The following is a 25592-nucleotide window of genomic DNA, read 5'->3' as shown; positions in this document are numbered from 1 at the left end:
CTTGCCGCATTAGCGCAACGAAAAACTACAACACTTTGCGCCGCGCCCCATCAAAGAAAAAAATAAAATACCCCAAAAAAAAAAAAACAGTAAATTGCACCGGAAGTAGGTAGGTGCCTGTGTGTTAATGTGTGTGTGAGTGACTATGTGTGTGTTAGATGCGTAAGCTTTCGCTTTCATTTCACAAATTGCACTAAATTGCGCTTTTGACACAATTAAGAAAATGCGGAACATATTTCTCTCTCTCACTCTTCTTCTTTTGCTTACTTTTTGTCGCCCGCTCTCGTTTCATAATTGAAAACTGATTTAGGCAAAGGACACAGTGAAAATATGCTGCCTTCTACTGGGCTCTCATTAATTCAACTATACAAAAGAATGAAACAGAGAAATGTTTCAGAAAATGAGTCACGTGGACGCCAAAATTTATTGCTAGCAATTAATTTTGTCGAAAATTTTAACACCTCTTCTAATGCTCTTTTCCCTCTCGTTCTCGCACGGTATCTTTGTCCCTCTCTCGCTGCCAAATGATTTCAATTAGTTCACCATTTTTCGACGTCTTTGCCTCTCTGCTTAGAATATAATAAAAAAAATGTTATTATCTTAACTCGATTGAAGTCGACTGAAATGATACCCTAAGCTCACAGGGTGGTGTTAGGTCTTTTTGCATTTGGATTCATCTTGTGACTAAACTCCAGTATTTTAAGTGCCTCTTACCAGCACAAGGCAATCAATCAATAAATTATAGTGGCTTTATTTTCCGTTTCATTAACTAACTATTATATGGCACTAAATATTTAAAGAGTATCAATGATTTCGTTATTCTTATGCTCCAATACCAAGTCGTGGACTTTTAGTCTAATGATAACTGTTCGTGGGGGGGCGGAAGGATCCAAATGAAATACAAGGAGTTGGCGGGTGCCAATTTCTTCAGTTTGTGGTGAGCGAGTGGTGAATTAAAACGCACGAGAAACTTCGGTTAACTAAATGTAGGTTTTATTATTTATATAATATTCACAGGTAAACCGGCACACACGGAAATGGTTCGGGTTGAAAGTGATTAACAAATCGTAAAAAAATGCAAGAGAACGGGTGTTCGGGTGAAAGGCTCGATTCTTAGTGATGGCGGTGCCCATTGGAAAAAATCAAGTCACTCCTCCTGGTGTGACCGTAGACGCCGAGGATCAAAAAAACCCTCCTCACTCCTCACCGCTCACTGCTCTTCGCCGCTCACTGCTGTTCACCCGGTGGCGTGAACATACCGCCCCCCTTGCAACATGTTGCAATTGTCACCCTGGACATATAAAGGATGGGGGACGGCAACGTCCTGGAGCGCCTAGATCCCACAGGAGCCGGAGACGACCCATCCGAACACGGTGCTCTGGGCTGCGGGAGTACCGCTATGACCGGGCACACAGCCTGGTTGGATGACCTCAGGATAGAGGTCTGCCCCGAGCACCACGGATACCGACGCCGGCCGATAGAAGTAGGGGTCGGCCAGGATCAGGGTTGCGAACTTCTCTCGGACCGGCGCCGCCACTTCCCGGATGGGAGTGCGGATGAGCAAGTCCTCTTCGACCCGGAATATAACGTTCCGTCGGAACGTCTTGTCGGACCTCGACTCGAGGACGGCCGTACAGGCTTGGTCGACCCCGACCGTGGTCACAGCTAACCCCAGGGACCGGGCAAAGGAGAGATTGATGCGGCTCTCAGCCGCACACGCATCAAGAAGGACGCGGGTCTCGAAGGATTTCGAGCCATTGCCCAACCGTAGGACTGCGGTGGGCAGGACAGTCGTCGTCCTGGCGTGGAGCAGGGAGGATAACGAAATCTCGGGTGCGCCTTCTGGGGAAGCGGAGCGGTCGGACGATGATCGGGAACGGGGTTGTAGCGGGGGTGCAGCACGACTGGAGGGGGTGATCGGCTGCGACGCCGGGCGGAGGCACGTCGTCTCGGCGGTTGGTCGGCCATGTGGAGCAGGGTATGGTGCCTTTGCCCGCATCGTCGGCAACCATGGCGAGTCCGACACGCGTCGGATGAATGCTCGTGGGCCAAGCAATTGGGACAATATTTATTGATGAGCACCGCCCGAAGCCGCTTTTCCCCTCGGAGGTTTAGGAAGCGCTGACACTGCCGGAGTGCATGAACCCCCCCGACAGACCCGGCATCGGTACACGTTCGTGCCCTGTGGAGCTCGTTTGCTGCGGTGGTGCGGCAGACGCGTGGGGGCCATGTCGCTATGAAAGGGCGAGCTGAATGAACTGTAACGAAAGAAATTACGTATGGGGGAGTGGATTAGTCTATGCACGGGAACGAGAAACATGCACGGAGACGAGGACATTCGGAGGAAACATAGAGGGATTAGGAGTCACGATAAGGTTTTAGACTCAGGACTCCTGCTGTCTTGCAACAGAATGAGCTTCGCTACGGGTCTTCGGATAGACCCACGCGCGGTGGTGACATCAGCCACTCGGACGAGGCCGTCAGCCCCGGGCAGAGTGCGCTCAATTCGCCCTAAGCGCCACTCGTTGGAGGGGAGATGATCTTCGGACACGATCACGAGGTCGCCGGTCTGGATGCTGCGAGTCGGTGATTTCCACTTGTTCCGTTTGTGAAGCTCCTTGAGGTACTCACTCTTCCAGCGGCGGCAGAAAGCCTGCTGGATTGCCTTTAGTCGCTGCCATCGGTTGATCAGCGACATAGGCTCGACCAGAATTTCCGGTTCCGCAATGGCTAAGAGTGGTCCTCCAATCAGGAAATGTCCCGGGCTTAGGGCCAGTAGATCCTCTGGGTCCTCACTCATGGGAGAGATTGGCCTGGAGTTTAGGCACGCTTCGATCCTACACAGGAGAGTGGAAAGTTCCTCGAAGGTGTATTTGACAGTGGACGAGGACTTGTAAAACAGGGTCTTAAAACTTTTGACCCCTGCTTCCCACAGTCCTCCCATGTGGGGCGCGCTTGGCGGAATGAACTGCCAGGATAGGATGTGCTGGGGGAATGCCTTCATTATTTCAAGCTTGGTGGCGTTCAGGAAATCTTTTTCGAGCGCCTTTGAGGCCCCTACGAAGGTTTTGCCGTTGTCGGAGTAAATGCGCTGTGGACATTGTCTCCGTGCGACAAACCGAGAGAAGGCTGCCAGAAATCTTTCAGTGGTGAGGTCGGAGGTAGCCTCGAGATGGATTGCCTTCGTGCTGAAACACACAAAGACGCAGACATAACCCTTAGTTATGAGACACGCACGCCCGGTGTAATTTTTGATCTCGAACGGCCCTGCGAAATCAATGCCCGTGTGGGTGAAGGGCCTGGAATACGTGATGCGTTCTCGAGGGAGATCACCCATCATCTGGGTCTGTAGTCGTCGACGATGAACGATGCAGACCTTGCACCCCTTGATGTGGGACTTTACCATGTTCTTTATCCGTGGGATCCAGAATTTGGTGCGCAAATACCGCACCATCAGTTGATTGCCGCCATGCAACGTGATGCGGTGGGCGAATGCGACAAGCAGGCGAGTGAAATGAGTACTATATGGGAGGAGAATAGGGTGACGTTCATCATATCGGAGGGACTCAGCGGCCCGGAGTCGTCCGCAGGAGCGGAGTAACCCATGCTGGTCGAGAAATGGGTTCAGATTGAGTAGAGTGCTGGATGATGGCAGGGGTCGCCCTTCGCCCAGGGCCCGTATCTCCGCGAGGTATTCCCGCCGCTGAGAGGTCCGAATCAAGGCGCGCTCGGCGGAAAGAAGTTCGTCATTGGTGAGGCGAACCGTGGAAGGCGTCGAAATCCTCTTGGTGGCGAAGCGTAGGATGTACGCGATGACTCGTAGAGCCCTACCATAATTCGAGAACCGTTCGCTGACGTCCTCGAGTAGCGTGGTCGCGGTGGTGTGGCACTGGACCCGTTGCTCCAGCTGGGTGTCTGGGAGTTCGTTATGGGGAGTTGGCCAATACTCGGGGGCTCTCTGGAGCCAGTCCGGCCCATGCCACCAGAGGCTGCTGGCCGATAGCTCGGCCGCGGAGACTCCACGGCTCGCCAGATCCGCGGGGTTGTCCTCGGAGCGCACATGTGACCAGCTTTGGCCACTAGTGCTTTCGGAGATCCTGGATACGCGATTGGCCACGAAGGTGGACCAACTGCACGGAGGTTTATTGAGCCAAGCCAACACGATGGTAGAGTCGGTCCAAAACTGGGAGGTTGCAGGTCGGATTGGAAGTTCAGGAACGATCGACGCCCAGAGATCGGCTAGCAGAACCGCTCCGCACAACTCTAGCCGAGGCAGCGAGACTGTTTTGACTGGAGCTACACGGGTCTTAGCCGTTAATAAATGGACGTCTACTTGATTGCCGTACCGAACCCGCACATATAGGGCCGCTCCATACGCTTTCTGTGACGCGTCACAGAAGCCATGAAGCTCCCACGAGAGCTTATCGCTGGTGTTTAGCCAACGGGGAATGCGGAGTCGACTGAGGCCTGGGTAATCCTGCAGGAATTCATGCCATTGCTGCAGCAGGAGAGGCGGCAGAGCATCATCCCAGCCCAGTTCGGTAAGCCAGATTTGCTGCATGAATATCTTCGCTCGGATGACAAATGGGGCTAGCCACCCAGCGGGGTCGAAGAGCTTAGCGATATGAGACAGAACCTGCCTCTTGGAGATCGACTCCTTCAAGGGGGGGTCCGCTGTGGTGAAGAAGAAGACGTCCTCAGCAGCTTGCCATCGAATACCCAAGGTTTTTGCGGTGCTCGCGTCTTCCAGCTCGAGAAAGTCCTCTCGCAGCAGGTGCTCTCTCGGAATGGCTTGAAGTACTTCCTTCTTATTGGAAGTCCACTTCCGAAGCGGGAATCCCGCAGATTGGAGGACCGCTTGAAGCTCTCGTATGGCGAGACGAGCGTCGGCTTCAGTGTGAGCGCCGGCAAGGACATCATCAACATACATGTAGTTCCGAAGGATTTCGCTCGCCTGAGGATACATCGTTTGCACGTCTTGTGCCAGTTGTAAAAGGACTCGGATCGCCAAGAATGGCGCGCAGTTAACCCCAAACGTGACAGTTTGTAACTCGTAATCCTGAATATTGCCGCAGCGGTCTCGGTAGAGGATCCGCTGAAAGGGGGTATGCCTGGGATCGACTCGGATTTGTCGATACATCTGCGTTATGTCGGCATTGAAAACGAATTGAAAGAACCGCCATTTCAGTACCTGAAGCGTGAGGTCGGCCTGAAGAGTAGGACCGGTGTGCAAGACATCGTTGAGGCTGACGCCTTGTGTGGAGGGGCTCGACGCGTTAAATACCACGCGTACCTTAGTGGTGGTGCTATCGGGCTTAAACACCGCATGATGGGGAGATAGAAGTTTTTCCCATCTTGAGGCGGCGTCACCCGAATCATATGACCCAATTCCTCATATTCTTGAATAATGGCATCGTACTGCGTTTTTAGAACCGGATCCTTGAGAAGGCGTGCCTCATTCCGCAGGAATTGAGCCAGCGCGATCGGTCTTGAGTGGCCCAAGTCAACGCTATTCGGACCTTTGAACGGTAGGGACACAACATATCGGCCGTCCTTTCCCCTTTGGGTGGTCTCCTGGAAGTTCCGCTCGCAGAATGCGTCATCCTCCTTTTCCGGCTTTGCGGGAAGGTCTTCCACCTCCCAAAACTTGGTGAGGAGTACATCAAGCTTTGCTTCGGGACTAACTCGCGTCTGTGCCGCGAAAACGGATCTAGACACCGGGGGGGTCAGGAGTGATAGCCCCACACAGAACCCATCCAAAGATGGTTTCTAGCCCGACAAAATCACCAATATCCTTTTTGATCCGTTCTCCGAGGATGTGGGGAAACAGGTCTACACCGATGATCATGTCAATAGGCGCGGGCTTGTTGTAGTACGGGTCAGCCAGGGGGCGATCGAGGCACTGCGTCGGAACCGTATTAAGGAATGGAGCTGTTGGAATGGCCCCTGACAATTTGGATACGACCAGGGCGGAGACCTCAATCTTGTTCAATCTGTCACACGGGGGAGACAGCATTAGCAGACACACCTTGTCGGCGCAGCCTCCATCACTCTGGCCCATGCCAGTAACCGCGGCGTCTACTGGGTAGAAGGGGGCTGGACCATGCTGAAGACGCGTTCGGAGAGAAAAGTTGAATCGGCTCCCGAGTCGATCAACGCCCGAATATGATGATCCACACCACGATGGTGCAGAGTGACAATCGCAGTGCCTAAAAGGCCTCTGCCTGGGGTAGATGCAAAATAACTTTGAGCATTTGTGAGCTGGTCGCTCGCGGACGGGCGCTCTGTGACGCTGGATGGTGGGACTTGCGCAGCGGATGGCGAGGGCACGGACACATCACTAGGATGCAACAGCGTATGATGACGTTCCTTGCAGGTATGGCAATTATGCGCACTGGAGCAGCCCTTCACTTGATGACCGCGGGCAAAACAGTTCAGACAAAGTCCCTGCTGTCTAATGGTTTCCAGCCGCCTCTGAACAGGCATATCAAGGAAACTAGGGCAGAGCCGTATTGGGTGATTTTCCCGATGGCACAGCTTGCAAGACGCCGATTTGAGCTGAGCTTTCGCTGGAAACGCTTGGACTTTCATCGTTGCAGAGGATTTGCGGGGGCCAATGGGGATGGCTTGGACACTTGGGGCCGACTTATGTTCGTCGGTGGCATCCAGGACCCGATACCGATCGGTAAGAAATTGGTTCAAATCGGACCACGTTGAGACGACAGTCTTATTGGGCACTGATTGCTCCCACAGGAGGATTGTGGCCTTCGGCAATTTACTAGTGCAGATGGCGATAAGTAGGACATCCCAATTCTCAGTACTAACACCCGAACGCTCAAGTGCGGTAAGACACCCTTGAAACGCGGTCTGCAGCTCTCGCAAGGATTTGCCCGACTCTTGTGCCACCGCGGGAATCTGAAGGAGTTGTCTGGCTTGAGTCATGACCAGCAGACGGCTGTTTTCGTACCGTGCGGTGAGGTTCTCCCACGCGGCCTGGAAACCCTCATTCGTCAGGGGGGACTTAGCCACGATGGTTCTCGCTTCCCCTCGCGTCTTGGCGTTCAAGTGATAGAGCTTCTCCACTTGTGACAAATACGGATTGGCGATATAAATGGCGGCGAACAAATCGCGGAATGTGGGCCATGCTAGGCTGTCGCCATCAAATGTCTCTACCTCACACGGAGGAACTCTATGCCCCGGTGGCCCCGACGGAGCGGTTGGCTGACGCCTAAGAGTCGTCATCTGTACCGAGAGCTGTTCGATGCGTTCTCCGAACAACGTCCCGCATCGCACATATGCCGCGTAAGCGGATTCGTGCTTCGCCTTGATGTGGCTTATGTTTGCCAAGCTTTCCTCGTCGGCTTGGATTGTCAAGGCCTTGTGACAACGGGAGTATTCCATCTCGACAGTTGACCAAAGGGATTTGAGCTGCTCTAAGTGCATTTTAATGGAAAACAAGGGCACTTCAGAAGTTAGAGCTTCACTCTCGCGAGCTTCAAACAGAGTCAATGCGTCGCACGCTATAACGAAATCGGAAAGGGACATTCTGGAGTGTTCTCTACGCTGTTGTGATACGGATCGGGTGACGGGAGCGTCAGAACAGTGCGTCACAACAACGTGCGGAATCTGGGTCTGAGTTGAAAGCTTGGAACGACCTTGGTGTTCCCTCGAGTCTTTAACCGAGAATCTGCGACCCTCAGGTAAGCTGGACGAAGACGGACGGGACCTTGGGGATTCGCTGCGGCTGCGAACTGACGAGAACTTGCGCGAAATATCCGTACGCTTCACGGTCACCGGAGTTGTCGGAGGCCGAACCTTCTCCGGAGTTGCAGAGGGAGACGAAAGACTGTTGGACTTCGGCGCAGTCTTGGACGGCTCCGTGGACATACTCAGGGGACGAGCTTACCGACGAACACCGCGTTTGTGCGCGTCCCTTTTTTTTTGTTTGGAAGTGAGAAGTGGACTGTATGGGGACGCAAGAACTTCCTCACTGTGCACCGCAGGATTGCGGGAGAATTTTCTCGCGTGTGGCTCGGAAACGAAGCCTCTTTAATGGGGATAGATGCGGAATAATATACGAACGCACGAATGCGGATTGAAAATTACCGATGGGAGTACGTATAAAACAAAACACGGATGAAATATATAAACAAAGATGTATAGGATAAAAGGAAAATACGTTTTTATATAAATCTGGATCTGGATATATATGTGTGCGCAGAATAATGGCCGGAAAAAATTGTATATATAATTTATAAATATGGACGGAGATATAAATATGGGCCCGATAGTGCTGGAAAAAATATATATATATGTATTTATTTAGAAATATGGGCGGATATATATATGAGCGCAAAAGGCTGGCCGGAAAAAATATATATATAGTTTTTAAAGCTGAACGGATATATAAATATGGGCCCGATAGTGCTGGAAAAAATTTATATGTGTTTATTTATAAATATGGGCGGATATATATTGAGCGCAAAATACTGGCCGGAAAAAATATATATATAGTTTTTAAATATGAACGGATATATAAATATGGGCCCGATAGTGCTGGAAAAAATTTATATGTGTTTATTTATAAATATGGGCGGATATATATATGAGCGCAAAATACTGGCCGAAAAAATTATATATATAATTTATAAATATGGACGGATATATAAATATGGGCCCGATAGTGCTGGAAAAAATATATATGTATTTATTTATAAATATGGGCGGATATATATATGAGCGCAAAATACTGGCCGAAAAAATTATATATATAATTTATAAATATGGACGGATATATATATGTGAGCGCAAAAAGTTGGCCGGAAAAATTATATAAATGATTTATAAATATGGACGGATATATAAATGTGGGCACGATAATGCTGGAAAAATATATATGTATTGTTTTATAAATATGGGCGGATATATAATTAGGCGAAAAAAGAGAATCGGAAATAATGTGATTTAAATTTGGCGCGCTTGAGCCGCCTATCGATATCACGACTCGACTCACGTGTCACCACTACTCCGAAAACAGCTGTCGGCCGCTGTTTATATATTTGGTTTTTGATTTTGTTGTTTAATTATGTATGTGAATAATTTTTTTTTTGTGGTTGTGCGGAAAAACCAAGAACAAGTGTTGTGCGGAAAAACAAGCGAGTGTTGTGCGCAAATAAAACAACCGATCAATGCATATGGACAGATGCTTTGATCTATGTGTGTACGTACATGCATAAGTACACAGGTGAGTATAGATATGTATGCACACGCGTTGTTCACAACAACAAAAAAAACGTAAGTAATTGTAATTTAATTGGATGTGGGGTTGTGTTAAATCAATGCGCGACACCGAAATGTATTATGCGTTGTGGATATGTACATATGTATGTGCAATGTATGACTATGTAAGCATATACATATGTATGTATGTACGTATGTAAGCAAGTGCACCGGTATCCAAAGACGCGCGTGAGGAAATTAATTTCGCACCTAATTCGAACGCGCAAGAAATCGCGGTGCATACGTGAAGTGCTATTTAAAAAAAAAGAATATTTTTTTTGCCTTTTGTGTCGTGGTAAATGTGCGAAGGGATTGTATGTATATGGATATGTATGTACATATGCGCGTACATCAACAGGTGACGATGTATGTATGTACGTAGATACGCGCGTGTGGAAATAAGTTTGGCATTAAAGATTATTATTCCAACACATAAGAAAACGCGGTGAACACTTTGATTTTTATTTTTCCCTATTTTTTATAACACTTTAATAATTTTTTTTTTTGTTTTTTAAACTTTTACGCGGATTTGGCAAACAGCTGTGGAAATTACATGTACATGTGAATGCATATGTAAAAAAGGTGGATTTGGACAAGTGCGAGGAAAAAAAAAAATAAATGAAAATGGATAATCGTGGAATGTAAAATGAGAACGTTGGACAATCACGCTAAGGATTAGGAACTACCATGAAACCTTGGAACAGGTCAGGTATGTACATACAATATGTAAAAGTGTGTAGGTCGCTATGGAGAAGCGGGAAAACCTCACACTTTTAGTAGTATGTAAATGAAATGAATAATGAAATTTTGTACTTATCAGGAATTCCGCCGATGCAAGCTGGAGGAGCGGAAGGATATCCGGCTCGAAGGACCAATGTTCGTGGGGGGGCGGAAGGATCCAAATGAAATACAAGGAGTTGGCGGGTGCCAATTTCTTCAGTTTGTGGTGAGCGAGTGGTGAATTAAAACGCACGAGAAACTTCGGTTAACTAAATGTAGGTTTTATTATTTATATAATATTCACAGGTAAACCGGCACACACGGAAATGGTTCGGGTTGAAAGTGATTAACAAATCGTAAAAAATGCAAGAGAACGGGTGTTCGGGTGAAAGGCTCGATTCTTAGTGATGGCGGTGCCCATTGGAAAAAATCAAGTCACTCCTCCTGGTGTGACCGTAGACGCCGAGGATCAAAAAAACCCTCCTCACTCCTCACCGCTCACTGCTCTTCGCCGCTCACTGCTGTTCACCCGGTGGCGTGAACAATAACAAAGAATTATACCTTAATCTGTTGAATTAAAGTAAAAGTAACAGTCAACTTAAGGCTATTTATATATATCAGACCAACCCAAAAGCAATTTATGCTTAAATTTATCAATGAACACTACGTAAACAAAGTATTATAAAAACAAATACGCCCTTTATGCTAGGGTATAACAAGGTGGCTTCTCGATAAAAAAAATGTTTGCTAATTTGTTTTTATTGTGATTTATGTAGCGCTCTCTCACACTCACACCCAAAAGTGAGAGAGAATAAAATGTTGTTTATTTAATTAAACCACATTAAATTTTTGAACTTCTTTAAACTTTGGTCGCCTCTTTTTCTTTTGCCAGTGCTATAAAATTTTATCAATAGAAAAGCTGATTCGTTTAAATGTATTTATCAGGCAGTTCAATAAACAGCAAGGCGGGATTACAAATAAAAATTGAATATTGCAAATATTCCATAAATTGATAATAAATTTTGAAACGTTTTGCAAATAAGTTAAGCAACATATTAAATTAAGCAATTTAATCACACTTAATAATTTGGGTATTAAATTCACATAAAAACGTATTAAAAAAGATCGAGGATTGGAAGAATATTTTTCCACAAATAGATCAAAATTTACATGAAAGTTCTGTCAGAGCAGCCCGAATTTTATTTATTAGAGGAAACCAAAGGTAAAGTTTGTTTAATTTTTATTCGAGAGAAAGTTAAGAGACTCCAAAAACGTATCAAAATATCGACCTACAACTTCCTCTAAGGCTAAGTTGGAAGCTTTGCATTGAGTACATTAAGAATAACAAAACGGTTAGGTCTAAGTTCACAAAACCAAAGGCATATTGGCCTAAAACAATTAATTAATCAAACAACTTAAAGCTATAAATAAACAAATGGAAGCGGTTCAATTATATTATTTGCAAATAGCATAAAATTTAAATTTACAAACGAATATGCATCCCAAAAACGTTGCTCCCCCATGTAAATATCTACATCGATTCGAGTTCACATTGCAAGTAGTTCGATTGATTACTTTAAAGTTTAAAGAATTGTGATTTTATTATGTGTATAATAGAACCCATATATACTGTAATATATAGGTACTTTATCAAATCATTGTGAATAGAAATTTCAATCCCTTGTAATAAATAATCTTAGACTAGACTTTACTTGGGTACTAAGTATCGTTTGTTGGGGAAAGAACTTTAGAGTATCCATAAAATCCCACAAATCTCACAGATTTATCAGTTTTTGAAATTATTATTATGGATGACGCATTTTTAAAATAATGTCAATATGAAGTAATTTCATGCATTACTCATAAAATTTATCCAACTTTTATTTGCCATCGTAAAAAATGTACAAAATAAAATCATTAGTTTTTTCCACAAACTGATAAATGGCAATCCCAGATTTTTGTTATCTCTGATTAATAAACCAATTACCAAAATTATTAATTTTTTGTTTCAATACCTTTCATTAAAGAAAATTAAATTCCGTTTTAAGCAAAATTAACTTGAATAATGCATACGACTGGCATTTAAATAATGCATTACTCTCTGAATAAGAAAAATACTATTAGCACATTAACAAACAAAAAAAAAAAAGTTGACTAAAGTTGATTAACAACCCTGAAACTTTATCCTTATAGATTTTCACATAAAAAATCAAATTCAATGCTGTAGCTCATCTTTTACTGTGGTCCATAGAAAAAAAAAACGAACCAAAAAGAAAATGTCGACACAATGTTAACCCCGACTTTTTGTACAAATCTCTCTTTAATGACTCAGTGTGTTCATAAAATTCTCAATTCAAAACTTGGCAAAAGTAGAAGTTCAATTTGCAGCATCACAAAAACGTAAAAATAAAAAAAAAAATACTGAAAGAAAATGGGTGAAAAAGTAGGAAAAACTGTTAGACCCACCCGCCCCCATACATCCCTATCCATATCATTCTGTGGCAAATGCATTCGGAATTGGCGGCCTTCAGTTCTAGTCCAATAATTAGTCACGTGACGAATTTGCGATACCCTACACCATTTTAACAGTTGTGGTAAAAGGATCAATTTGAAGTTAAAGACTTTGGTTTAGTTTAAACATGTGTATATAGAATATTAACTTTTTGTTAGTCAAATAAACTCCAATTCGATGGATAACTTTCCACCATTTTGGACGTAATCCATCGATGGGCGCCATCGATACTATCAATGGTTTTATCTATCGATGTGCTAATCTATCGAGTTGAGCCACTATCGATCGTTTTGCAGCTCTACTCTATTAAAGTTTACCCAAAAGGATGCGATATTCAATTCAAGAAATTGTCATTGCATATGTCTGATTCTGTAGGGTATGAGAAACCAACCACAAAATGAATTCACTTCTTTAGAAATCAAACAACTAAAGCAGCAACTTTTTGTCAACCAACCAATCCGGTTCTCTCCTCCGAGTTTCCAACCTTAGCTGGTCTATCCCAACCCCCATCCACAACGTTCACCTGGAGCAACTAATTCATTTCATATTTTTGCAACATTTTTCGTGAAATAAGAAAAAATTGGTAAAAGACAGGGAGAAGGGGGAGTGGAGGAGTAAAGGTGAAAAAAAGGGAAAAACTTTTTGCAGCCTGAAAATAAAATCAAGCCAAACAATGCGCCTGATTGAAAACTTTTTTAATTGATTTTTGTAAACTTCTTTTGCAGGAACCAACATCCGAGCGACCGAAAACACCAACAACCATGGGTAACTCACAGAATCGCGCAGCAACTGATGAAAAGTCACCACCAGGTGGTGGTAGTAGTCTGGCCCGAATGGGTATCGGTGCAGGAGATGGTCCCAGAGGCAGGTCATCTGGTGGTGGGGTGGATGGATTGTTCGAACGTCGCAATAGTCGAGTTCGCGTTTTCTCTCGCCTCGTGGGTCAGAAACGCATTCGGGAGGCATTTCTTCAGGCTGCAACGGGACAAACGTCAACCACAGGAGCAAAGGCAGCAGCTTCTGCTGCAATAGGAGCAACACCCCCCATCTCACCTCTGTCAGCATCAAATTCAGCATTGAGTACCTGTGGGCTAGAAGCACTGGATGGCGAACCGGAAGTGGAGCATGGACAATTGGCAGATGCCAGCACAGAACAAATAGATTTTCGTAAGTCAATTTTGAGTTGCATTATTTGTTGTTGATGTTATTATTGTTACCCTTTTTATTGTTGCTATTAGTGTGCATCAAATTCAGTTTGTTACTTTTCCCTTCATTCAAGCCAAAAGCACTAAAAACAAAGTCCAAACCAACTGTACAGAGATACACTGTTAAAACACAAAATCAAAACTAAATTTTGACTCCACATCATAAAACTGTTTCAATGTCTGTGATGGTTTCCATTATATATGTATACATATATAAATCAATGATTTTCGTTAACATTTACATTTTTAAGATCAATTTTTAAGTATTTACTTAGCAGATTATACTTTTCTTTTCGTAACTAGTTCAGATTTTTACTCTTCTCTAATTTAGTTTTGAGGATATTCAAATATTTGAAGGATCTGTTAAAATGTACAAGTCTTTTTTTCTTAGAGTGTAACTGACCCTGTCTAAAATTTTTCAATATGCCAACTTTGCTTCTCTATTGTTCATAGTTTTGTTCTTGCCCCTTTCGTTTTATACTTTTTACTTTTTACCTTTTTTCGGAATTTCGTTCAAAACTTTCGCCGACTTTTGTTTTATTTTACAACTCTGGCAACCCTGTCTCTCGCAACCCATTCACCTTCTCGCTTCATCCTTCGCTCACTGACTCACTTGAGACTTATTACAATTTAAGCGTAGTTTAAATAAGAATTTTTGAAGCAAGTTTCTCTAAAAATAAGAAAACTAAAAAAAATATAGGAAAAAACTTTTCCCTCGTAGTTTTTTTTATGAAATTTTTGCACTGAGCTTGACTCAGCTCACAATTTCTTCTATTTTTCCTCTTCTTATTGTTGTTGTTTTTTTTTCGATTTCTTATATGTTTGAAAAGGGGACCACGTTTAAAAAGTAGAGTATACAGGCTATATACTATTTATATAGTACCAGTTGTGATCACGTTCGGTCTTTATCGTTAGAAAGTGGGGACCAAGCAATAGAAATTCAAATGGAAAGACCCCTTTAAGATACTAATCTTTGTGTTATGAAATGGCAAAGGATAAATATAGAAGTAAATAATCCGTATGAAGCCGTATGTGTGTATATCAGTTCATGGACTCATTGTTATTTACAATTCAATTTATAGAACATCGATTACATAGGGAAATTATAACATTGTTTTGTAACCAAAAAACTTGAGCCCCTCTGCTCATTAGTCTTTTTGATCTTTTGAAACATGTTTACAAAATAGTATATTTTGCAAGGGTATAAAAATTAAGACACAGTCAAGCATTTCTTTTCGTGTGTGTATGTAACTTATTGGCATTTTGCGTTGGAAAATAATATTTTCGTTTTTTTTTTTACTTATTTGTGCTGTTGGCTGCATTAAGGGGCAAAGTGGAATCAAAAATTTATAGATTTTAGTTATTCATGTGAAATCTTTAAGATGTTCGTTCCCTTTAAAAAACACAAGTGAAACGAATATTTGGAAAAACAGAAGGCTGCTGCCTGCCTGCAGCAAGTCAAAGCGAGCACGTTCACAATCATAACTCAACACACACAGAACGTAGGACTCAGAACCCAGAGTCGCTGCCGCCGAGGACGACCCACTTCAAAAACTCAACTGTCTATTAAGAAGAAAAAATACTAAAAAAAAAAAAAGAAAAACAAGAGAAAGAAAGAAAACGGGCAAAGAAGAGAAAAACGCGTTGACTTCAAAAGCTGCAGGCTGCCTCTGACTTTGCCCCAATACCCCAGAAAAAAACGCCAAAAAAAATTGAGAGAAATTGAAATACAACATCAAGGAAAAAGACCATTGAAACTGTCAAAATAGTTGAAGTTTCAATGCTCTTGGATATCCCTCTCGTCTGTGTTGTATTAAAAGAATACAAAAAATTAAAAGATTAAATCGAAATTAGGAATTACTCTTTGCAAGAGTAAACTATATTTATAAGGACATTATAGTTAAAACAAACTAACGAAATTTAAACTAAAAAAGTTTATTTTCATATTACCAGAAAAGTAGTAAATTTAAAAAAGAAAAGTTTGTTTAGGAAATCCTGAACACGTTGAAGAAGAAAGAAACTGGCAACAGAAGGGAGAATATAAAGATCATTGTTTTAAAGTTTAAACATATGACTTCCTTGAAAAGGATTCAGAACTAATAATACTGTCAATGCCTCAATCATGATGGACAACTCTTTTGAGATAGGGTATTCACATCATGCATACAAACATACATACGTCCATACACAAATTTGCGCCGAAATAACTCAGCTAACGTTTTTTCAGGTTATTCGTTTGGCGCTGCCGCTGCTGCTGCTGCCGCTTCTGTTTTTGCCGTTCACAAAGACGCCAAAAGCGCGTTCAAGGATGAGGCATATCAAAAAGCAATTCAGAGGCACCCGAAAAGAGGAGTCTGCCGCTAAGTTCCTCCATATCTCCCCCCGCAATTGCATTGCAGCAGCATAGCGGACAGACTCCAAAATCAAATCAACGAAAAATCCTAAACGTGGCGAGGCGCGGGAAGAGTGAGGAAGTGAGCAAGCGAGTGAGAGATTGCTATCAAAAATTCCCTTTTTTTCCAGCGAAGGGAATCTTCCCTTCTAGCCAGACTCCTCTAAAACACGGACACAACCTCCGATTTACCAATTCATTCACTTACACTCTGGTCGCTCACCCACACACTAGAATGTTTTCTGTTGGGCCTTTTTCTCAATGCATAAATTCATAATTCATGTCCAAAGAATATTTGAATCAGCGGGAAGGCTTCAAATATAGATATAGACAGTATGTAGTACATGTGTTTCAATATATGCAATGACTTTTTTATACCCTATAAAGACCCATTCAGATCTATTATCAATATTGAGTTCTTGTTAGTTGGAAAGAAAAAATATGCCGCAAAAATAGCCTGTTTTTCTATTTCTCTTAGGATTGCCTCAATTTGTTATCAGTAAAACCATTTGATAATCAGAACCACATTGCATTTAGTTTAGGCATAGTATATTTATTACCTGTATTATGTAAATGTTCTAAACATCTGGTAGAAGTCTAGACGTTATTATTTCTACTCCCATCACGTATAAATACATTTGTTAAGATGAAACTGATTAAAAAGTTTCGTATAGTAATTCCAATAAGTATTTCTAGTAGCACATATTGCCACAAATAGTGAAAAAACCGTCAACATGAAAAGTGCTGGAACATATTGTCCAAGTAGTCCAAAAAGGGATTAAATATGTGTTTTTTTCGAACCCTCTTCCCAAACAAAATTGTCATTAATCTTCTCCTTTGTCGTTGACTATTTAATGAGCCAAATTTTTAATCACAAAAGGTGATAACATGATATTTTCTGATTGTACTCGATCAAGAACGAATTGAATAATATTCTAATCAATAAAATCTCTCAAAAGAGACTAAAACCATCTTATAAATACTGCGCGAAATGTCACAGAGATGAAATCACCACATTTTGTTATAGACTCTTATTGTTGGATTATAGGGTATCAAAAGAGAAGGGAAACTCATTCAGCGGGGTCACTAATGTTGGGCGTTTTGGTTTCAGTTTTGTTCGACCAACTGCAACCAAAAGCCAGGGCAACGTGCTCAATTAAGCGCCTCCTGCTACCCGAGTACTAGCTAGACCAACCACCTACATCTACATCCACACGAACACCCACATCCACATACACTAACGCACACTAACACATTATCACACTGCTCCATCCTTCTTCACAGTGGGTGAAAAAAGTTTCCTACGGCACGTGGCTGGACGCTAATATTTATGGCAATTAGTTTTAATAGTTTTGCTTGCTTATTTTCGTGTAAAGTTGTAAACTTCTAACGGGGCATATCTTTGCTCATTCTCTTATTCCTTTCGTTATCCTCTCCCTTTCTTTCTCGCGTGTGTGTATGTGTGCCTGTATGTGTGTCTGTGTTGTGTTTTAACCTCTATTTAATGTTGTTTACAAATTGTTGTTATATAGCAATTATTAATACAAATTTATTATCAAGAAAAGAAATTGCCCACAATTAAAACGCAGTTAACTCAATCAGAAGAGTTCAGACTTAAAACTACGTTAAGTTGTGATTATAACGATGATTATGAGTTTTAACAACTGATGGCTAAAACTTTTCAACCATTAATAGAAATATCGATGTAGTAGATTTAATTTCTTGAAGCTAAATTGAAATGCATTCAAAATTATTAAATATTTTCTATATGTATATGTATTAATTCGTTCAAACAAAATGTTTGCTTTCTAATCAATAGTTTTCATGTAGTTTTCTATCATAAAATCTAAAAATTTTTTGGATCGTTCATCTTTGTGTTTCCCTTCACTTTACAATAGTGCACAAAAATGTTCTAAATTTGATTAAAATAGAAATTTCTGACAATAATAAAAAAAAAAAAACAAAATTAAGTTAGAATTATGCGAGTTTCAAATTAATTTGGTTTTTTAAATTTTAGTTATTGTCTATTGTGGCCATAGAAAATTTTAATAGATTACAGAAAACAAAGTCTCTAATTTGTGCTGTGTTTAGAAAAGAAAATAATGATTCGGCCTAAAAGTATGCCTGTTTTTCCTTATAAAGCACCTGCCAAGCCGCCCCGTTTAAAGAAACTGCAACAACAACAACTGCAGCGCTGCAGGCAGCACTGCTTTGCAAGCAAAGCAGTGGATTCAGAGCAAGAAGAGCAGCAACCATTACAGCAAAAACAACCGCAACTGAGCGAAATTCAAGCCATAATCAAGCAGCCGCAGCGCAAGCGCCGCTTTGCCCCAAAACCACCGCAGTCCCCAAAGCTTCAAGCTAGCAACAACTATAAACAAAGCAGTAATGATATTGATGCTGATCACTGTGCTTTCATTGAGCAGCTTTTTGCTGCGGCGTCAACAGAAACAACAACAACATCCACAGCGGCAACTCTTGCCTTGGAGGGTAAGCTCTACTCTCAGCTTGATGTCGCTGCTGCAGTTTGAACACAATTCTCCATGTCCCAGACATGTCAACGCAAGATGCTCACCGATCTACGTCATTACTGGAACTACAGTCAATAGAAAGTTTAGGTCGTTTATTTCATCTCCTTTGACCCTACCTCTGATCACAATCATGAATTTTACTTGTTGTGTGTAGTTTCTATTCATAATTCGTTTATAATTTGAACAACTTTTTAGTCTAGTTACTATTTTTTAGTTAAAATTAAGATCTTGTAGAACTAAGATACACAAATCTATACAATAATTCGTTCTTAGACAAGATTTTTCACAAAAAGAGAGTTCCTAGTTTTATTTTTTTTGAACCCTTAACAATATTTAAATGTTTTTTTTGAATTAATAATTAGTTAACTTTTACTAGCATTAATTAAAACTTAATTTTAAAGTACTTAATGTAATAATTTAATAGATTCTAGTTGTACTGCAATTGACTAGTTCTCAATAGTGTCAAACTTTGTTCTTTACTACAAGGCAAAAGTGGCTTAACTTCACTTTTGTATATACCATGAAAGTTTTTTGAGAAGACAATTTAGTTCTCATTTCAAACATTAGTAAGGATTTTATATTATACTTTTTTAGAACACCGATCTGTAGGTGTAATTATTGACGTTTTTACCCTTGTGAAATAACTGATCTGTCTGATTCGCCACCTTCTGACATTGTGTCCATGTAATTTGAGCTTAGTTTTGTGCTCTTTCGCAACGTCTCTTTTTGTCTTTCCCCAGTTTATTGTTGGTCTCGTTCTCTTCTTTTTTACTTTCCAGCATATGGTTGGCCAGAGAGCGAGTCAGAGAGAGAGCCTCGTTGTGAGCCAGAGTTATTGTTGTATTTTGTGTTAGTAACGCTTTAAACTTGCCATAGAGCAGATCGCTAACAATATGAACAACGATATATATACATATCAATATCTATATATAGAGAAAATGTGTGAAAAGTGCTTGGAAAATTCTATATACTAATTGGCAACCATTTGTGCTATATAAACAAAAAAAAACCTTCGCTGATAATTATAAACGGGATAATTTTAAACATTCCCACAGGTGGCTAAAGTAAATTTGTGCATCGGTTGTGTTAAGTTCCTTTCTTTATCTTGATTTTGTCTCATCGTCTCTTTTTCTTATTTAATTTTTTTGTGTTTTTTTTTTTATTTGTGTTCTTGCAATTTGCTTTAATTGCCCATAGACAACAAATTAAACAATTTGTGTGCGTGCCAGAGAGTGATGGAGAGACAGAGAAAGAGAGAGAAGGAGAGAGAGATACAAAGAACTGGGAGAAAATGCCCCTAATATTATCCCCCTTCTCCCACACACAGCTCTGTACATTTACCCTGCCCACCCTTTTGCCTTTTACCTTGTAGGCTGACCCATAACCAAACCAGTTTCGAGTTCTTTTTTCTGTTGTTTGTCTCTTTCTGTTATTTGTTTTGGGCTGCTTTTCTTCAGTCACCTTGCTAGTGCTGTTGCTTTTCATTTTCATTTGCGTGTTCACCTTTTTTGTGTTTGGTTTTTCATTCTTCTTTTTTCCTTCATTTTTTTAAAAAGAGCATTTTCCATATAGATTTTCATAATTTTGCCGCAAGTTTATGTCCAATACCCTGTACGCACAGGGCGACAAATGATCATATTAGTGTGGGAAACACCTTCGTGACAAATAAAAGTTAGTGCTGTTTGGATTCTCTAAGATGTTTGTTAATGTAATCAATGGAAAGTGTCATTCATGAGAGTTTTGAAATAAGCCTTTAACAAGGGATCTTTAGAGATCATCACCTTAGAACATTAATTCGATCCTTTACATATTTGAAATTTTATATGAGTTTAATATCAACTAGATTCTTTGTGTTTTATGTATTGGGTAATCAAATATAAGATACTAATTGTTAGGTGTAATATGATTAATTAATTTCCAATTCTTTCCTCAAATAGCCCTTACATTACTTCATTAATTAAAACCAATCTTAATTTCAATCAATTTAAATACGATTAAAATTTGGAAATAAAGTTATATTAGAAAATCTGAATCTCAGATTTAAGCCTGAGACCCTCTAAGCACACAGCTTAATCAAAGATTAAACTAGGAACCAATTCCTTTAGAGGGTATCTCGAAAGTCGCTTTACTAACTAATTATAGGGATTATATTTTGTTAGTTATGTTAGTTTACCTTTCCATTGAGCGACTGAACGGCTCTCTTAGCCAAATGAGAGGGGCTTCTCTTTTAAACTCTCCCGGTATTGTTTCTCTCTTTATCTCTTTGTCTCTCTTCATGTTTGGTGTGCCTTCCAAAAGTGGCTGGAAGCGGCGTTTTTTTTGTTTTTGTTTCTTTTTGGTTTTTTTGTTTTTATTTACTGTTCTTTAATTATTTTACACATGTCGCCTTTTTGTGAAGTCATCAGCCATCAACCGTGCGTCTTCACCGTCTCATGCCCTCCGTATCCGTCCATCCAAACCGGACATAAATCATTGGGAGTAAGTCGTCTGCAGGCTTTTTCTTTAATTTGAAATATTTGCAGAGCTTAGCTCATCGTCAAATTGATTGGACACTGAATAACAAAATGATTTAAAAAACAGAAAAAGTCTACTAAAAATATAAAGGTCGAACAATTTATAGGCAATCGTTCTATATAAAAAGTAAGCTTGCAAGTCCCGAAACTATAAGAAAGATATTGAGAAGCTGGAAAAGCAAGTCAATCAGATGGATCAGAAAAAATATTTCCAATTTGTGATCTTTATTTTGCCTCTCCTTTATTAGATTACTTTAAAGATTTTGATAGTAAATCTCATAAAGCTAATTTTACGTTTCTCTTGTGAGTTAAAGAGGATTTGGATTAACTGTTCTCTTGTGCAAACGTCATAAATGATCTTTTATTTTGATTTTGGTTCTCTTGTTGTTAAAAATCTTCTTTTTGACTTTTCCAATCTTTATTTAAAGCAGATTATTTATTTTTCTTTGTGTTTTCACAAGTTTTGTTTTCCTTTACCATCACAATCGTTTCATCCGAAACCTGTTGCATAGTGTTTATTTTTCCTGCATTTCTCTCTAACTAAATGTGTCTCACACTCATCTTAATCTTTACCCATTTCTTACTGCTGCCGCTTTTGTGACCCAGATGATGTTGTTAGCTTGGACTACACCGATTCGGCTGAGTTTTACAATTGCAGCAGCGACGATTGTTGCTACGATTGCCATGCTATTGCCTCCAGCTGCTCCACATTAACGCATCAGCAGCGACATCAACAGCACGAACAACTTCGATCTTTGTCCATGTCTTGCTCAAGCTACGATTCCCTCCTCTTCACAGATCCCCCCATTGACGATCTACTGATCACCAATCACTATTTCAAATCACCGCACATCGAAGTGCCGGCAGTGTGTGCGAATGATAGTAGTGTTTCTACAACTAAAAAAGATCGTCCATTGAGTGAGATTAGTGTGCAATCAGCGGACACTTTATCGCCTTGCACCGCTCGAGCGGTTGTTGAACTCCAGCGACGTTGTCGTGAGGATAAATTAGCCTGCCTTAGTCTAACGAACATAACGTACCTAAGTATACCCAATGAAGGGCAAATAAATGATAAGGACATCGATCTGGTTGCACCTGAGACAGCAGAAAGCTCGCCGGACGAGCTAATGGCTTTGCAACTGGGTAAAAAGCTGGCCCAAGTGCTGGGTAACAGCAATACCAACAACGTCACTCCTGTAGATCAAATGTCACCAGCAGGAGGATCTGCGATGGCACAGCCACGCATAGAATCACCTGGCGGCGAACTTTTCAATATTTCCAAGGCCAAGAAAGTTGATTTACAAAATCTTTCATCGCGTTTTAGTGCCGCCGTTCAACAAACACCACAGCAGCAGCTGCCGCCACCATCAGGTAACGAGACAGGTGAGTGTTTTTTCTTCTTCTTTTATTCTGTTGAAGATATATGTATGTATTTACTCATTTCACATTCTGGGAACTCCTCAAACTCAAGAGTTCATGATGTGCAAACGCATTAACGCCATAATGTAAAAAACGGACAATTCTCAGCGCTTTTTGACGAATTATTCAAATTCCCCATTGGGAAATATGTCGGTCGGTCAGATACACACACAGGACAGGCAGGACTCCTCAGTAGCGGCAGAGATACACAATATTTTTTGATACTTCTAAGACTGCTTCTTGTTGATTGTTAGAGCACTTCAAACCATATGTGTTTGTGTGTGTGTATGTGTGTGTGCTGCTTGTCTGTGTACACTTTCAAGTTGGCAACCCTCGAGTAAAAAAAAAATAACTAAAAGCTTGTCCTTTTTTAACCATTTTTTTCTCTCTCACTCTCTTTCTTTGTTGCTCTCTACGCCAATTTCAAAGGTAAACACACAAACACAAAACAGGTCATAGGAGATGTTAAAGAAGACGAAAAAGTAAGAGTGCTTGTCAAACTGTAGAGAATTGAGTGGTGTTAGGGAAAGAGCACCAGCACCACCATTCATGTAACCCAACCAGATGGGCACACAGAATTACAAGTGCCTATTGAAGGGAGGAGCAACCATCACATAGTTGAGCAAAATATATTTTTTAAGCTTATGGACATTGGTCCTTTCACACACACACACACACACATGTTTCACATAGACAAGATATGAGCAAAATGTCCTTTGCTGCAATTTAGACAGCATGAAAAAATGTGGGTTAAATCGCTTTTGGCATAAACATATCCGTATATAGTTCACTTTATGAATGTCTATGGCTATATATAGTAAATCCTTTCAAGGATATGCTGTGTGCAAACTATAAGAATTCTTTTCACATTTGTCATCATACAAAATAATTTTATTCAATTCCCAGAAATGTTCTATTAATAGCTTTATCCCAACCCCCAACTAAAGCTTCAATTAGCTTGTTCAGATGCCAATCGTTGGGCATTTGGCAAATTGTATGAAGTTGTCGACAATTTATTACCCAAATAATGTACAACGTGGGTGTAGATTGGTTTTGGTTCCAGATATCTTAGCTTAAGCTCAAACATATGTTGATTGTGGCCACAAAAATTATAAAAATATAAACTGAATGAGGTCGAAATCGAAATTATTCGTAGATATCTCTGTTTTATAAAAATCGGTTCAGAATTACGGGTTGTGTTTTATTCATTTCGAAATAGATAAAATTACTTTTAAGAATAGTGAATTTTACGGTATTAAGCTAAAAGGTAACTACATATGTTGATATACATAAAAAACATCGTGAATTCAGTCAGTTTTTCTGGTTCCCAATTTTTTTTTTTTTTTTTTTCGATTTTTATTTATGTTTTTTTCTGATGATATTGATATTGTTTGTGTTTGAATTTTTTACCAAGGAGGACAACGCTATTCACGACTTGGCTAAAGCAATATCAAATACTTGATATTTGTTTTTTGTTAATATCTTTTGAATTTACGCGGCTTAGACAAAAGAAAAAAACAAACATTTTTAGATATTTGCCTAATAAATAGCCAGGCTAAAAATTCTAAATAAAAGCAGCTAGTTAGGAGAAAAAAGTGTTCAAGTAACTAATACTTAATAATAGTTCGAATATTCGAAATCTGTTGAAAATGAATTTTTCCTTTATTCATTTGAATGGAAATTAGGTACTTTTGAGTAAATAATACGCAAATGTTATTTTAGGTGGCTCACTTGGGAGATTTTCACACTACATCAACTTGAAATACATTAAGAGTGTTTTTGGCTATCTTTTTGATTAATTCGATATTAATAAGTTATTTTTTACGGCAAACAAAATGTTTTGATTAAATAGCACAGCTCAAAATCACATGCTTAAACAATCCAATGAGAAATATGTTGCAAGTATTTTCCCTGGCCAAAACAGTATTAAGGTTAATGATTGATTTATTAATAGTTATCAGATGTTAGCATCTGAATTACTGAAAACTTATTATACTTATAGTTAAATGCAGTGTCAACTACTTAAAGCTCAGTTTTCTTAATGTCTTTTATGATAGACAAGTTTAAAAAGAAGAATCTTAAATAAGCATCTATTTAGGAGACTTCTCAAGCATTTAATCTTCATTCGTGTACTTTGGATAATCGAAAGCGTTTTTTCCTCTACTTGTTTCTGGAATTTTTTTTCCTTTTGCGCCCACTCGCTTTTAAGGCGCCAAATTTGTACGATTTTCGTGCCCAGAGTACACCCAACGGAGCGCTTATCGCACACAGCCCATCATCAATGACTGAGTTGGCCAAGAGTGGGAGGTCTCCCCTCTCCCACTGGCAACTGGCAATACTCCCGCGTGTATCATTCTATATAACATGATTTAATTAAAATTTAAACTTTGTTTTTTTTTTGCGCTTCTCGTCCGTTTGCGTTCGCTCATTCGGCGAGAAGGCTTGCTTATAAACAATAGGGAATCAAATGAAGCCTGCCTGAGGTCCGACCCTTCCCTTCGCGAGCCTGAATCACCAGTTTCCGGCCGACATTTTGTAAACAATGAAGACGTGTTTGCAATTTTTAAGTTTTTACAAATGTTTTTCATTCGAGTGTATGGAGAGTTTATGGTGAAGCCAACAACCCAAAAACCAACGAAGCATGTTCGCTTTTGTTTTATATTTAAGTCGAGTCGTTCGCTAAACACAATTAGGTAACTGTTCGAAGGAAGGAGGAGTAAGAGTAAAGAGAGCAGATTGGGGTAGGATGTATTTTTTTATATTTTTTGGGGCGGCAATTATATATTTAAAATATCATGTGAACAGAAAGGACGACGACGCCAGCGACGACAGCGACGACAGCGACGACGGCGACGAGTCCTTGCATAAATGTGCCAATAATTACTTTAGAGCTGGATGTTTGTGTTTTTTTCGTGCGTCCGTTTTTTTTTCCTGTGCGCTGATCGGATCAGTTTGGGAAAACAGAGTGGAGTGGAAAAAAAAGGATGCTAGGCAGTGGGAAAAGGATGTTGATGATGGGTG

The 25592-nt window shown here is 40.8% G+C and overlaps 2 protein-coding genes across 6 annotated transcripts in view; one reads left to right on the top strand and one right to left on the bottom strand.

Annotated features, from left to right (window-relative positions):
* The window catches only part of capu (cappuccino), a 53128-nt gene that overhangs the window by 13135 nt on the left and 14401 nt on the right, over window positions 1-25592 (top strand). For 2 of the 5 annotated variants that reach the window (XM_068288229.1, XM_068288248.1), the window contains exons 2-4: window positions 13237-13678; window positions 18251-18598; window positions 21951-22535. In XM_068288229.1, the coding sequence (XP_068144330.1) occupies window positions 13237-13678; window positions 18251-18598; window positions 21951-22535 (1375 nt within the window). Of the gene's footprint in view, window positions 1-13236; window positions 13679-18250; window positions 18599-21758; window positions 22536-25592 lie in introns of all 5 variants that reach the window. The other 3 variants (XM_068288240.1, XM_068288253.1, XM_068288260.1) reach the window with 3 other exon arrangements.
* LOC137577814 (uncharacterized) lies at window positions 972-10539 on the bottom strand. Its single transcript, XM_068291369.1, has 2 exons — window positions 10093-10539; window positions 972-2258 (listed from the first exon to the last, which is right to left on the bottom strand). The coding sequence occupies exon 2, from the start codon at window positions 1997-1999 to the stop codon at window positions 1334-1336; it is 666 nt and encodes a 221-aa protein (XP_068147470.1). The 5' UTR covers window positions 2000-2258; window positions 10093-10539; the 3' UTR covers window positions 972-1333.

The sequence above is a fragment of the Drosophila tropicalis genome, unplaced genomic scaffold, assembly GCF_018151085.1.
Source record: "Drosophila tropicalis isolate 14030-0801.00 unplaced genomic scaffold, ASM1815108v1 contig_1187, whole genome shotgun sequence".
Taxonomy (NCBI): Eukaryota; Metazoa; Arthropoda; class Insecta; order Diptera; family Drosophilidae; genus Drosophila; species Drosophila tropicalis.
The sequence above is the reverse complement of the archived record's forward strand: the minus strand, read 5'-3'. Positions and strand labels throughout refer to the sequence as shown.